General features: G+C 46.4%; 1 protein-coding gene across 8 annotated transcripts in view; it reads right to left on the bottom strand.

The window, feature by feature from the left end:
- Positions 1–15098, bottom strand: part of SARDH (sarcosine dehydrogenase) — a 63969-nt gene that overhangs the window by 31584 nt on the left and 17287 nt on the right. For all 8 annotated transcript variants that reach the window (XM_077284324.1, XM_077284320.1, XM_077284318.1 and 5 more), the window contains exons 7-10: positions 11731–11835; positions 8555–8684; positions 6746–6832; positions 5927–6017 (exon numbers count right to left, since the gene is read on the bottom strand). In XM_077284324.1, the coding sequence (XP_077140439.1) occupies positions 5927–6017; positions 6746–6832; positions 8555–8684; positions 11731–11835 (413 nt within the window). The remainder of the gene's footprint in view (positions 1–5926; positions 6018–6745; positions 6833–8554; positions 8685–11730; positions 11836–15098) is intronic.

Raw genomic sequence — 15098 nt, 5'->3', positions numbered from 1 at the left:
GCAGCTGAAGCCCGGCAGCTGGCGCGCTGCTGAGAGGCCCACGCTCGTGTGAGTTCCCGGTTGGGCCATCCTACGGAGATTCGCCTGTCCCCCGTGTCCCCCACTCTACCCGCTCCGACCGCGGCAGACTCACGAACCCTGCCAGTGGATCGTTAGCCGCGGGAGCCGGACCTGAGGATCCTGCCAGTGACGGAACGCCGACGACACCTGGTGGCGGCGTGGAGGAAACAGCCCCGACCTGTGGCCGCGATCGACCTAACGGGTGATGTGGAGGTCCCACCATCGAAGTGGGGTGTGGTGGTAATCTTTAACTCCCAGGAAGGAAGGGGAGTCATCCAGGAGATTGGGGAGCCACTAAAGGTCCACGTCACCCAGAGCGAGGTGAAGCCTTGCTATGGAGAGATCGATGCGGATCGCGATCTGGATCCCGGGGATGCCGTGACCTACACCCGGTGGCAAAGAGGGACCGGTTGGACGGCCCGGGGCATCCAGCAGTGCACAACTCTTCAGGCTGCTACTGAGACTCAGGGGACCGTACCCGTTGCGGGAAAGATGACAGAAGCCTCCGCTACGGACCACCAGGCTGCCCAGGCCCATTGCGTGACTTTGGGTCCCACCCGTTCTCGGCTGAGAAGGGTGGTCGGTGAGGTGAAGCCGCTGTCGCCAGAACCAGAGTAAGCCTCAAAGTCATGGAACTGTAAATAGTTATTAATTTGTCTTCTACTGTTTTGCTGCTAGTACCCGACCAGGGTTGTCCTTAAAGGGATCCCTTCGTTTACCCGGGATCCCTATTGTTTTTTTTTGCTTTTTGTTTTTGCTTTTGTTCATCATTGTTTACAAAGACTGCCGAATCATGGACGGTGAATGGTTCACAAACTGTGTTGTAAATAGTTCGCACCTTCTTAAAGGTGCCCCCTACTGGTTTTACAAAAAGGAGAACTTTTTGAAGAGACTGTTCTTGAATACAGCGCAGAAGTTCTTGCCTTAAACGGACTTGCAGATAGAGAGTCTGCACTACTTCCAAAGAGACTTGGTTCCCTCTTAAAGGGAATGTTCATGTGTTGCACTTAAGTATAATGTTACTTTAAGAACGTTGAATAGTAGTGAATAGTGTGTAGTTATTTAAGAAATAATAGGAAATGTTCGCAGTGAAGTGGACCCGTAGGGGTTAGTGAGTCCTCCTGGAAACCATAGAGAGATGGTTGATTGATAATAAAAATTGAGCTTATAGAAGAAAAGAGGCAGTAGGCCCGGACGAGTAGCCAGGCGGTCCTGCATGTTCGAAGTCAGAGAGTAAAGAAAAGTGTTGCATTTAGAAAAGATAAATAAAGACAAAGTTAATTTATATTTTAGAGTTTTATAGTAAGCCTTTAGTGGGTTCAGCTTATACGCCCTTAAAGGAAAAGTTAAATTACACAGGTCAACAAAAAAAAATTTTTTTTCTGGTGTCCAAAATATTTTAATGAATTTGGGGCATTTTTGGGGTGCTGATTCTGAATATGCTATCAGTTTTGCCAGATTGGCTCAAGTTTTTGACATTTTTGGTATCTTATTTATAGCACTTGTTGGTAAATGCGACGCATCATCTCATTAATTTCTTTGGATTAGTACTTGAACTGAGCAGTTCTCAATATAGTTTTGTGTTAATTAGTGTTCTAAAAGTTTGTTCATAGCTTGATTTTTGCGCTAACTTTATGTTGTTGTCTGTTTTCCAGTGAAAAGCATGAACTCATCAAGAAGAAGTTGTCTTAACGATCCAGACTCATTCTGTTACATTTGTGGTGAATACACACTGCCAAAACATAGAAGAAACATAACAGACTTCGTAAAAAAAGTGTATTTTGCCTATTTTGGGGTTATGCTTGGGGACCAAGACAAGTTTTGGGCACCACACATAGTGTGCAAAGCATGTATCGAATTATTACGAAAATGGAGCAAAGGACAAAGAAAAAGCTTCAAATTTGGTGTTCCAATGGTGTGGAGAGAGCCAAAAAATCATCATGATGACTGTTATTTCTGTGCAGTGCAAGTGCAAGGATTCAATAAGCATAAGAAACGAAAATGGGAGTAACATGGAATCTGCAAGAAGGCCTGTCCCTCATTGTGAAGATGTGCCTGTACCTGTGTTTACCATAAATAACAGTCATCATGATGATTTTTTGGCTCTCTCCACAGAACCGAGAGACCCGGTACCGAGTACCCTGCCGTCCTGCGTTTGGGGGCCGCTCTATGTTCATCTAGCAGATTGCTTATCTAAATATATGTTTCAGTATGCTGAGCATTACAGATACTGTGTTTTCTGAATGCACCCATGTGGTGGCCAGTATGGATGAATGTGTGCTATCACTGTGACATCTCGTCTCCTGCCTTCTGTCTGTGCTCTGGGGTTTTTATCCACCCCACTATATATCGTGCTGACAGAGGGTATGACCAGCAATATATACAGGCCAACTGGCCGTCTGTTTCATCTTTTACGTCTGGTTAGGGACTGGTATAGGAGTACAGGGACAGCCGGCGCATGAGAGGGGGTGCCACTTCTCGCCATCTTAGGGCATCAACCTCTGTAAATAGGTAGGTGAACAGCAGGGGGGACATATAGCGTCAGTTCAGCCCTTCTTCACTGCGGCTGAGTATGATTGACTACCTATGTCAGCATAGTTATTGAAACAGTAGGACACACCACTTATATAGATAGCACCAAGTTGCATTTCAGGGTTCCTTGGGTAACTAGTTATACTACGTCCATCTGAGAGGCGTTATTCTGTAGGGCTAATGGTCACCTCTCACATTATATTTAACTTAAAACCTCTATGGTCAGATTATGGCGACACCCAACATCTTTAGCAGCGAGAATCTAGTATACTACTGCAATAGACAGAAGGTCATTTGGCTAGATTCTCATACACTAGCCTACCTTCTGGTGAAATTACTTACCTACAACTATCTTTATATATCTTTATACACAGGGTTGGACTGGCCCACCAGAGAACCGGAGAATCCTCCCTTGGGCCCTGGCTTCTCCTTCAGGAGAGTTCATAGTGCAAACCTTGCATTTGCTATGGGGCTCTTCAGTGGGGGAGAAAGGTGGGCCCTCAGAATCAGATCCTCCAGTGGGCCTAATGTTCTTCAGTCTGACACTGTTTATACATTTTGCACATTGCACTTTCACCTTGGTGTGGGATATATAGTCAAAGGCCCAAGATGGAGGGTGTTTATTTAGTGGGGCTCGCCTTCGTTCTATATTTATATGTGAGGTGTGGTCTAGGGGTCTGTGCATTTAAGGGGGCCCGTCTGGGTCCGTATTGATGAAAGGGGGGTCATAGGCACCAATTGCTATTCCAATGCTTTACGTTGAGGGATTTATAACTTCAGGGCATTTCCTCACCTTGGGATATCTTCTCTAAGGTTAGCGAGTATAATATACTCATATATACACCCAGCTGCGATAGAAATAATAGACGGCTCTCAGCGATTTCCCCAATTTCTTTACCTGATTGTCAATACCAATCTGATTCCGCAGCGACCCTGGCTGAGCATTATGCCATCACACCGTGCCATATTGTGTGATGTAATTGCCATTATTATTGCCGGTTTTAGATCACATTGACCTTGGGGAGAGAACGGCCGTGCTCACCCGTAACTAAAAGCCTCCTGGGAGTGAGATAAAGGGCCAGTAATTGTCACATCTCCTATAATTCTTCCTTTATAGCGTTTCTTGGCCATTGTCTGCGGATTGTTACTTGCAGGACATGGGTCTTGAGCCGTCTCCTCCTCCTCCATTTACTCCTCTCACCTCTGTTATTAGCCCGTGGCATAATTAAGCGGCAGAAATAGATTTAATGACAAGCTTTAGCGCTATGTGATTACCGCCTGGCACTGTCCGGACGCTGCAGAAGTGCGGTAATCACAGGGAGCGGCAGATGCGTCACAATGGAGAGACCGAGAAGAGGCCAAGAGGGTGGAGTCACAACACACAGGACTGGGGGGGGGGATAATTAGCAGACATGCTCTTATAATTAATATCTGCGGCTGGTCCAGGATGGGATTTCAATATGGAGGACTAGAGGGATGAGGAGCGAATGCGGAGTTGTGAGCAAAAAAAACATTATTGCGACTTTTTATTAGAATTGTGGATAAACTGCTTGCTGTCAGTGAATAGAAAAAAGCGTTAGAGCGCGTCAGAGCTCTTGTAACAAGCAAATCAACACCCATAAATATTTAAAAAGTGCCACCTAATGGAGATAGTCTGCAATGTAACAAAGCTGGTGGCGGGAATGTGCAGGGATCATACTGCGTCAGGGGACTGTGCAGGCATCATACTGCGTCAGGGGACTGTGCAGGCATCATACTGCGTCAGGGGACTGTGCAGGCATCATACTGCATCAGGGGACTGTGCAGGCATCATACTGCGTCAGGGGACTGTGCAGGCATCATACTGCGTCAGGGGACTGTGCAGGCATCATACTGCGTCAGGGGACTGTGCAGGCATCCTACTGCATCAGGGGACTGTGCAGGCATCATACTGCGTCAGGGGACTGTGCAGGCATCATACTGCGTCAGGGGACTGTGCAGGCATCCTACTGCATCAGGGGACTGTGCAGGCATCATACTGCGTCAGGGGACTGTGCAGGCATCCTACTGCATCAGGGGACTGTGCAGGCATCATGCTGTGCCAGGGGACTGTGCGGGCATTATACTATGTGTGGGAGCATCGTATTGTGTGAGGGGATGTGGGAGGAATGATACTGTATAGTGGAACTGTGGGGAGCACAATAATGTGTAAGGGGACTGTGGGGGCATCATACTCTGTGAGGAACTGTGAGGATATCATGGTGTAGGGGCATTATATGGTGTGGGGGAGCTGTAGGTTCATCATTCTGTGTGGGGGGACTGTTGGATCCATCATACTGTGCGAGGGGACTATGGTAGGCATCATACTGTGAAAGGGGACTGTGGAAGGCATCATACTGTGTAAGGGAACTGTGAAAGACATCACACTGTGTGGGGGGACATCTAAAATGTGGGGGGGGGGCTGTGGGGGCATCATACTCTGTGAGGAACTGTGAGGATATCATGGTGTGGGGGAGCTGTAGGTTCATCATTCTGTGTGGGGGGACTGTTGGATTTATCATACTGTGTGAGGGGACTATGGGAGGCATCATGTGTATAAGGGGACTGCGGGAGGCATCATACTATGTGGGGGGACATCTAAAATGTGGGGGGCTGTGGGGGCATCATACTGTGTGAGGAACTGTGAGGATATCATGATGTAGGGGCATTATATGGTGTGGGGGAGCTGTAGGTTCATCATTCTGTGTTGGGGGACTGTTGGATTTATCATACTGTGTGAGGGGACTATGGGAGGCAGCATAATGTGTATAAGGGGACTGCGGGAGGCATCATACTGTGTAAGGGGACTGTGGGAGGGATCATACTATCATAATGTGTAAGGGGACTGTGGGAGGGATCATACTGTGTGAGGGGACATCTAAAATGTGGTGGGGGTACTATGAGATGCATCATAATAGTGAGGGGATTGTGGGAGGCATAATACTGTCTCTGAGTACGGTTATGGCCATGAAAGGGGTATTGTACTGTGTAGGAACACTTATGGGTTTCACCAGGAGCAATATTTCTGCATCCACACATAATGGACTGGCCCAGGTTAGGGAAGTATCTTTAGAGTAAACTGATAGGTATGAGTAAGTGATGGCATATGCTAATGGAGCTGATGTCAGATGACCACTGCTTCTCATCTCTTACAGCACAATGTAAAGGGTGGCTTGAAGGACCCAGTCCTCAGATGACCTTCTTTTTATACGAGGTGAGGGGTTATGTTCTGGACTCCATGCTCGGAAATGTGCGAGCAGTGATTATATTCCATAAATCATTGATGGTCCTTGTACTCAGCAGACTCTCTTCTCACCTGATGTCATAGCCGTACATGTCTTTCTCTGGACGGCCATGAATAATCCAGTGAGCAAGCTCCTTCCCGCATCCTCCTCCCAACATCATACCTGAAAAAACCACAGGAGCCGTCACAAGAAATATGTCTTTACAACGATTCCTAGTCATTAATCTGTGATTCAAGGTCAGTGAAAAGTACTGGAAGCAGAACAGACATGCTACCTGGTCCGCCTTGGGCCCTACTGCAGATAGGAAATGATGCCTGCCGCCAAGATGGCTGATCACGCCAAATTATTCATTGCGCCTTAAGGCCGGAATCAGGAGAGGAAAGGCTCCCTAAATGCCACTGTTCTCCTGAATCTGACGTTGTTTTTCTTTTGTTCCTGCTCCTCTCTATTCCGGTGATACGGCCTCCTCTTCCCTGTATAAAAATCTAGTCTTGTTACCCAAGTGGGCGTGGTCCTCAACTTCTCTATGGGCATCTTCTTGATGACCAAGCCCACTTGGCTAATAAGACTAGATTTATATACAGGGAAGAGGAGGCCGTATCTCAGGAATGGAGAGGAGAAGGAACAAAAGAAAAACAGCGCCTGATTCAGGATAACAGCGGCATTTATACTACCAGGTAACAAAATGTACTTATGTAAAAAGCTCATTATGGGGAGGGTGACTGGATGTCAGCCTTCCTAATACATGATGACTTCCACCTCTACTACAACTCCCACTGTGTCAGAGGCAGAACATTTTGTTGCATGCTGGGGGCTGTAGTTTCACCACAGATGGAGAGTCACTGAGCTGGCGGTATTGGTGTGGCTCATCCATATCTTGGCCCCCTTACCTGCACTATTGAATCCGCAGCCCAGGAAAAAGCCTCTAACTTCTGGAGATTCGCCTAAGAGCGGCTTGTGGTCAGCAGTGAAGGACTCTGGGAAATATAGAAAAATAGATAATATGTAAGGGTCCTTACATGGAGACCGTTATAACTTTGTGTTCAGGGGCTGAGTAGCCCAGGAGAATCCCACCGAGTCTCCGCCTCAGGCAGAGTGTTAAACATCTCTGTGGTCAAAAGTCATATTCATTGGGGTCTTAGTCCCCCAAATGACACAAATATTGACACCCACCCACAAAATGAATCCTCCTCTCGTGCTGCCCCTATCTATTCCTTATGGCTAACGCACTGCCTAACAAAGCATGTTCCTCAAGGAATGCAGCGTGCTGTCAGCTTCTCGTGGGTGAGGAAGCAGATGGGGGGAGATGATCTTCCCCTAATAATAACCTGGGAACAGAAACAGCAAAAATGGCCATTATGGCCCTCTAATGAAGACTATATGAGAGCAGATGAGAACCATGAATTATTGGCTTTTGGGGATTTCTTAGGCAGCTGTTCTCCCTCACAGACATGTATAATAGACATTCGTCAGCCACCTTCTGCACCTCTATCCAAGAGCGCATTTGCCCGGGCCAGAGGATCTCCATTGTACATGTCATGTCGGATCTGGATAGGAGAAAGATGTGACCTAGATATCAATGGCCAAAGCAGAAGTCCCCGGAGGACACAGCAGCTGGGGCCCAAAACTGTCTCCTCAGCAGAATTATAGGAGGCATTTTATGAGGGACAGGAGACATCGCAGCTTGGCTTTGATATCTATCATAGCAATGAAGGCTTAGTCTATCATTTTAAGAAAGCTGAGTGCCACTACTATGGAGCCCACTGCAGCGGCCCCCAGCTTTTCTAGACCCCTGATTGGCAAGTTTGTCTAGTTGGTTTGTGTTATGGTGCGCAAGTTACTGACTGGCTAGAAGTCTAGGAAAGCTGGGTGACACATCAAGTTGAAGAGATTGGAATAGCATAGCTTCCAGCTATGATCAGATAGAAATATAATTAAAGCTTCAGATAACGGGGCGTATAGAATATATATTCTGTCCTCGGCAAGTTATTCCAAGTGTCACCAGGGGTATAAGGATCCAGAAAGGAGAGCGAGACCGGCACATCTCCTGCCATCCGCTGCCACCTAGTGGTGACATTTCTACTTTTTCTCAATTGTATTTTTCTCATAAATTATTATTTCTATTCTGCCTTCTGAGTAGGTGATTCTGAGATAAGTCAAGAGACCTAAAAAAAATGTGTGATTTGCTGTCTTATAATTATTTTTTTTTTATACAAAAGCCAATGCTTTAAACTTGGGACAGCACCCCCAGTAGGTATCTGTTTTTTTTCTAATAAAAAATACAACGGAGAGTGGAGGTTCTGGGGGATTGGACAGGGCAGTGTTTGTAATCTCAGTTGCTGCATATGCAGAGCACAGGAGTTGGGATTATTTCTATATCAGCTGCTATGCTCCGCATAGAGAGCAACTGAGATGACAGAGCTCACTTTATCATACTGAGAACTTTGCCATCTCATTTACAGCCTATGCAGTGTGCAGCAGCCAATGACACCCTCATTCTGCAAAGTGTGCTCTACCTGTGTCAACCATTGGTACCTAGGCGGGCACTCACTGTGCCTGATGCCACGCCAAGAAGAAGCAGCAATAAGGGCAGGGAGTGACATTTAAAGCCCCCATACTATTTGGCGCTCAGGCCCCCCTCCACGCAACACGGCACTACCTAAGCCGGGAAGACAAAATTGTGTGTGGCAATTGCTCACCTGGGCCACACACAGTGGATTTAATACCCGTGGTCTCTAGGGCAGGTACCCTGTTTATCGCCCCTTGGATGTGTTGAATGAAGACATCCCAATCCAGATCAAAGAGGCCGAAAGCAAACTTATCCGATACCTGGGGTTAAAATAGAAAAAATCATTTTTTTTTTTAAAAAAAGCACCAGCCCTCTTCATTGGACATAAGACTGTCCTGACATGAGGTATATGAGTACGTCCTAAATCAGGCGTGGCTCCATACAATACAAGCGTCAGCCATGTTACACAGCCGGCACCTGCCTATAACAGGAGCACTAAGCACCGCTGTTAACCACTTATATGCTGCCATCAATCTCTGACAGTGGGATTTAAGTGATGCGGTTCCTTTTGTCCAAAAGGATTTTGTACAAATTCTGAAGTATTGCAGTATATACAACAAGCGATCCAAAGCTGCAGGTTCAAGTCCTCTGCGGCAGAGCTGGGCAAACTGCAGCCCATGGAGCTTGGCCTACCAACCAAGACCCGCTGTCACCACTATCCACAACCTCGGGATGCAGACAGTGGTGAATACATTGGTGGAGGACGGGGTCAGCTCCTTCTTTTACCAATCAGTGTGTGTGATTTAGCCAGCACATGCGATGACGTTGCTCCATCTCGTCTGCTGTGCAGAGAGTCAGTGCACTGGAGATAACATAAGAGTACCAGGGGAAAGGAGCAACGGGATGTTTGCATATATACAATGAGCTATGTGGGTGTTCATACTATATTTAGGGGGCTCATACTGTATTTATGAGGCTCACTATATATATATATATATATATATATATATATATATATATATATATATATATATATAGGGGGCTATGTGGGGGCTCACTGTATATAGGAGGCTCTGTGGGGTTCATACTGTATTTAGTGGGCTATGTGGGGGCTCATACTGTATTATGGTGCTCATACAGTATAGGCGGCTATGTGGGGGCTAACTGCATATAGTGGGCTATGTGGGGGCTCACTGTATATAGGAAGCTATGTGGGGGCTCATTATATATAATGGGCTATGTGGGGGCTAACTGCATATAGTGGGCTATGTGGGGGCTCACTGTATATAGGAAGCTATGTGGAGGCTCATTGTATATAATGGGCTATGTGGGGGCTCAGTGTATATAAGGGGCTCATGCTATATATATGAAGCTATGTGGGGGCTCATACTGTATATAGGGGCTGTGTGGGGCTCAAACTCTATATAGAGAGGATATGTGGGGGCTTACACTGTATATAGAAGTGCCGACTCATACTATATATTGATGGACTATGTTGGTGTTCCTACTGTATACAGGGGGCTGTGTGGGGCTCTTATGGCATATATATAAATTGTTATATGTACCCCAAAATCGTATCAATAAAACAACATCTTAGTGCACAATAAACAAGCCGTCACACAGCTCCATTGGCAGAAAGATTTAAAAAGATACAGGTCTAAAAAAATAAATAAATAAAATTACCCAAACCAATTTTTCTTTTTACAATTGAAACATTTAACAACAACAAACAACAAGTTTGGTATAGTCATAATTGCACTGACCTGGATTATTATGATAGCAGATCATTTTTACTAAACATTGAACACGGTGGAAATGAAACAAAAAAAAACTGGTGCGACTGTGAGGAATTGTTTTAACCATTTCACCCCATTTGGAATTTTATTTACCCATTTTTCATTCCAATATACGGTGAAATTAATTGTGTAATTCAAATCTATATACTGTAAAACAATACGGGTATGATGATGGGAAAAAAGAAAAAACAAGTTATGGTTATTGGAAAAAGTGGAGGAAAAAAAAACAAAAACGCGTATATGAAAAATTTGCCTATTCAGAAAGACGTTAAAGGGAAATTTCTATACGGTTACACCACAGTGCTTTTGGATCTCTCATAGAAGTGAATGATGAGATCTGTGCAAGCGTAGCCAATTCTTTATTTATAGCATTTATAGAGGGCTGGGAGATGGGAGGGTGAGGACTCCTGTGGTCGTTTGCAGTCCCAGATCACCCAGAACCAGATCAGTGTCGATTCGGGTGTTATTAAGGCTGCCCGGACCCCACCATCACCTGTTACCTGTGCCCCGGACCGCACCTTAAATTCACCAGTAAAAGGTAAAGGAAACTGCAATCCTTGTGTCTTCCCATCATTTCCTGCACCCCACCGTCAATCACCCCTTATCAACTGTACCGGTAGCCCTGGAGCCCCGCTCCATCTGTGAGGAGCAGAACCATCCCGTTGCGTTACCATTGGACCCAGCGGTCCCTTAAAGCTGCGTCGGCCATCCTGGTCACACACCACAGGTGGCGAAACAAATTATTCCCTATAGACTTTATTTTCCACCTCCATTCATAATTTTTATTGGACGCCTAGGGCCACGGACAGGGTCACTGCTTCCGTGACCACCCCTTTAAGTACCGCTGGCCCCAGCCCCAGTACCCCACGGTCCTAGCGGGGCTCCATAATAATAATATCAAATATCTTCAATAAAAAATGAAGTATAGTTTTTCTGATTTGCTATGTATCTTTCCACATGTGCAGGCATTGCAGGACTTTAGGTATCCATGGTTACGACCACAAGCAACTAGCTAACCAACTATATCAGTGGTCATAATCATGGATGCCTAAGGTCCTGCAATGCCTGCACATGGGGAAAGATACATAGCGAATCAGAAAAACTATACTACATTTCTAATTGTTGGTATTTGCTAAAAATATTATTATTAGATCCACTACATAATGGGATAGGATCTTGGAGATGGGAATACCACTATATACAAACAGACACACTAGAATGATATTCTGCATGTTTATAAATAAAGTTTATTGAAAGAAGCACAATCAAGACAGAATTAATGGAACACCTATGTAACTCATTCAGATTTCACTTCAATAAACTTTATTTATAAAAACCTTATTTATAGGTTATAAATGCCCTCCGAATCCTCGATAGATACAATAAACTAATGATAATTAGGTTTAATTCTCAATTATTTAAGTGCAGGAAGGGATGTTGCTGGCGGAGCGGAGCTGCCACGGTGTAATGACTGATAATAACCGCCGCTGACAGGAGAGGAAGGAGCGGCGCGGTACGCGGCTGCTCGTATCGCTTTGTCTCCTGTATCTGACAGCAATCAGCGTCTCACCTCTTCCCAGAATATAGGGTTTGACTCATATCCTCCCACTGACAGCGCGTCACCTTGGAGACGGAGATACACCGAAGCGTCGTGGTCCCGCACATTTGGCATGTTCTATAAATAAAACGCCACAGAGAAATTTGAAGAAAAGGAATTTAGACACATTGTGATCTGCTCTGAGCGTCTCAAGACTCAAATCCTGAGGTGTGGAAAAGAAAAGAAAGGAGAAAGGGAAAAAAATAAACCTTAAAAAATATTCATTAAAACAGACAAAATAAAAAAAATGATGATACGTGAAGATAAACAATAGTGATTAAAAATAAGAAAAATAAAAAACAAAATTATTATTAATTTCCTATGCAACAGATTGGATAGAGAGAGGGAGATGAAGGGAGAGACAGAGGGAGGGAGAAATAGAGAGCGCTAGAGGTTGAGAGAGATACAGGGAGGAAGAGAGAGATAGAGGGAGGCAGAGAGAGATAGAGGGAGGGAGAGAGATAGAGGGAGAGACAGAGGGAGGAAGAAATAGAGAGGGAGGGAGAGAGAGAGATACAGGGAGAGAGAGAGAGATACAGGGAGGGAGAGAGATAGAGGGAGGGAGGGAGAGAGATAGAGGGAGAGACAGAGGGAGGGAGAAATAGAGAGCTAGAGGGAGAGAGAGAGAGATACAGGGAGGGAGAGAGAGAGAGGGAGGGAGAGAGATAGATGGAGGGAGAGAGAGATAGAGGGAGGGAGAGATAGAGAGAGAGGGAGAAATAGAGAGAGAGAGGGAGGGAAAGAGAGATACAGGAGGGAGAGAAAGATAGAGGGAGAGACAGAGGGAGGGAGAAAGAGAGAGATAGAGGGAGAAAGATACAGGGAGGGAGAGATAGAGGGAGGGTGAAATAGAGAGATAGAGGGAGGCAGAAATAGAGAGAGGGAGGGAGGGAGAGATACAGGGAGGGAGAGAGCGATAGAGGGAGGGAGAGAGATACAGGGAGAGAGAGAGAGGGAGGAAGAGAGAGATAGAGGGAGGGAGAGAGAGGGAGGGAGAAATAGAGAGAGAGGGAGAGAGAGATAGAGGGAGGAGAAATAGAGAAAGGGAGGGAGAGAGATAGAGGGAGGGAGAGAGAGGGAGGGAGAGATAGAGGGAGGGAGAGATAGAGGGAGGGAGAAATAGAGGGAGGGAGAGAGATAGAGGGAGGGAGAGAGAGATAGAGGGAGGGAGAGAGAGATAGAGGGAGGGAGAGAGAGAGGGAGGGAGGGAGAGAGAGAAGGAGGGAGAGAGAGAGAGGGAGGGAGAGAGAGATGGAGGGAGAGAGATAGAGGGAGGGTGAAATAGAGAGAGGGAGGGAGAGAGAGATAGAGGGAGGGAGAGAGAGATAGAGGGAGGGAGAGATAGAGAGAGAGGGAGAGATAGAGAGAGAGAGGGAGGGAAAGAGATACAGGAAGGGAGAGAGAGATAGAGGAGGGAGAGACAGGGAGGGAGAAATAGAGAGAGAGAGGGAGAGAGATAGAGGGAGGCAGAAATAGAGAGAGAGAGGGAGGGAGAGAGAGATACAGGGAGGGACAGAGCGATAGAGGGAGGGAGAGAGATACAGGGAGAGAGAGAGAGGGAGGAAGAGAGAGATAGAGGGAGGGAGAGATAGAGGGAGGGAGAAATAGAGAGGGAGGGAGAGAGATAGAGGGAGGAGAAATAGAGAGAGAAAGGGAGGGAGAGAGATAGAGGGAGGGAGAGAGAGGGAGAGAGAGGGAGGGAGAGATAGAGGGAGGGACAGATAGAGGGAGGGAGAAATAGAGGGAGGGAGAGAGATGGAGGGAGAGAGAGATAGAGGGAGAGAGAGATAGAGGGAGGGTGAAATAGAGGGAGGGAGAGAGAGATAGAGGGAGGGAAAGAGAGATAGAGAAATAGAGAGAGGGAGGGAAAGAGATACAGGAAGGGAGAGAGAAATAGAGGAGGGAGAGAAAGATAGAGGGAGAGACAGAGGGAGAAATAGAGAGAGATAGAGGGAGAAAGATACAGGGAGGGAGAGAGAGAGATAGAGGGAGAGAGAGAGATAGAGGGAGGGAGAGAGATAGAGGGAGGGAGAGAGATAGAGGGAGGGAGAGAGATAGAGGGAGGGAGAGAGATAGAGGGAGGGAGAGAGATAGAGGGAGGGAGAGAGATAGAGGGAGGGAGAGACAGGGAGGGAGAAATAGAGAGATAGAGGGAGAGAGATAGAGGAAGGGAGAGAGAGGAAGGGAGAGATAGAGGGAGGGAGAGAAAGGGAGGGAGAGATGGAGGGAGAGATGGAGGGAGAGATGGAGGGAGGGAGAAATAGAGGGAGGGAGAAATAGAGGGAGGGAGAAAGAAATAAAGGGAGAGAGATAGAGGAAGGGAGAGGGAGGGAGAGATGGAGGGAGAGATAGAGGGAGGGAGAGATAGAGAGAGAGGGAGAAATAGAGAGAGAGAGGGAGGGAAAGAGAGATACAGGAGGGAGAGAAAGATAGAGGGAGAGACAGAGGGAGGGAGAAATAGAGAGATAGAGGGAGAGAGATAGAGGAAGGGAGAGATAGAGGAAGGGAGAGATAAAGGGAGGGAGAGAGAGGGAGGGAGAGATGGAGGGAGGGAGAAATAGAGGGAGGGAGAAATAGAGGGAGGGAGAAATAGAGGGAGGGAGAAATAGAGGGAGGGAGAGAGAAATAAAGGGAGAGAGATAGAGGAAGGGAGAGGGAGGGAGAGATGGAGGGAGGGAGAAATAGAGGGAGGGAGAAATAGAGGGAGGGAGAAATAGAGGGAGGGAGAGAGAAATAAAGGGAGAGAGATAGAGGAAGGGAGAGGGAGGGAGAGATGGAGGGAGGGAGAGATAGAGGGAGGGAGAGATAGATGGAGGGAGGGATAGATAGATAGATAGATAGATAGATAGATAGATAGATGGAGAGATAGATAGAGGGAGGGAGAGATAGATAGAGGGAGGGAGAGATAGATAGAGAAGAGATATATTTTATAGATTTCAATAAATAGAAGAAAAACTAGAGGGCTGGAGCACATAATTATTGTCATAAAAAAATATAATACATGTGCCTGAGGAATAGGGGGCTCAAAAATGGACTGCTGGGAGGGATTCAGGGAGCATCTATGGTCCATAGGTTAGGGGCCACTAAATACTTATCTTGCCCCCCTCCGTGCTGGTAACCCACACTGCGCCATTGCTTATGTGACTGCATGTCCAAGATATCTGGTTATAGGTTTGGATATAGTCCCTCTTGTGGTCAGTTGTTGAACTGTATAACTGTGGCTCATCACATATCATAGAGGGTGATGGAAGGCGAGGGCTGCTATCAGTAGTGTCCCATCAATATATGACAGGATAGGGGCTTCACATTTCTTAACTAACACAAAATCTCCAGCGACTGCA

Source organism: Ranitomeya variabilis, chromosome 2 (assembly GCF_051348905.1).
Source record: "Ranitomeya variabilis isolate aRanVar5 chromosome 2, aRanVar5.hap1, whole genome shotgun sequence".
In the NCBI taxonomy this organism is placed as follows: domain Eukaryota; kingdom Metazoa; phylum Chordata; class Amphibia; order Anura; family Dendrobatidae; genus Ranitomeya; species Ranitomeya variabilis.
Note: the sequence above shows the minus strand (reverse complement) of the source record. Positions and strands in the feature narration are given on the sequence as shown.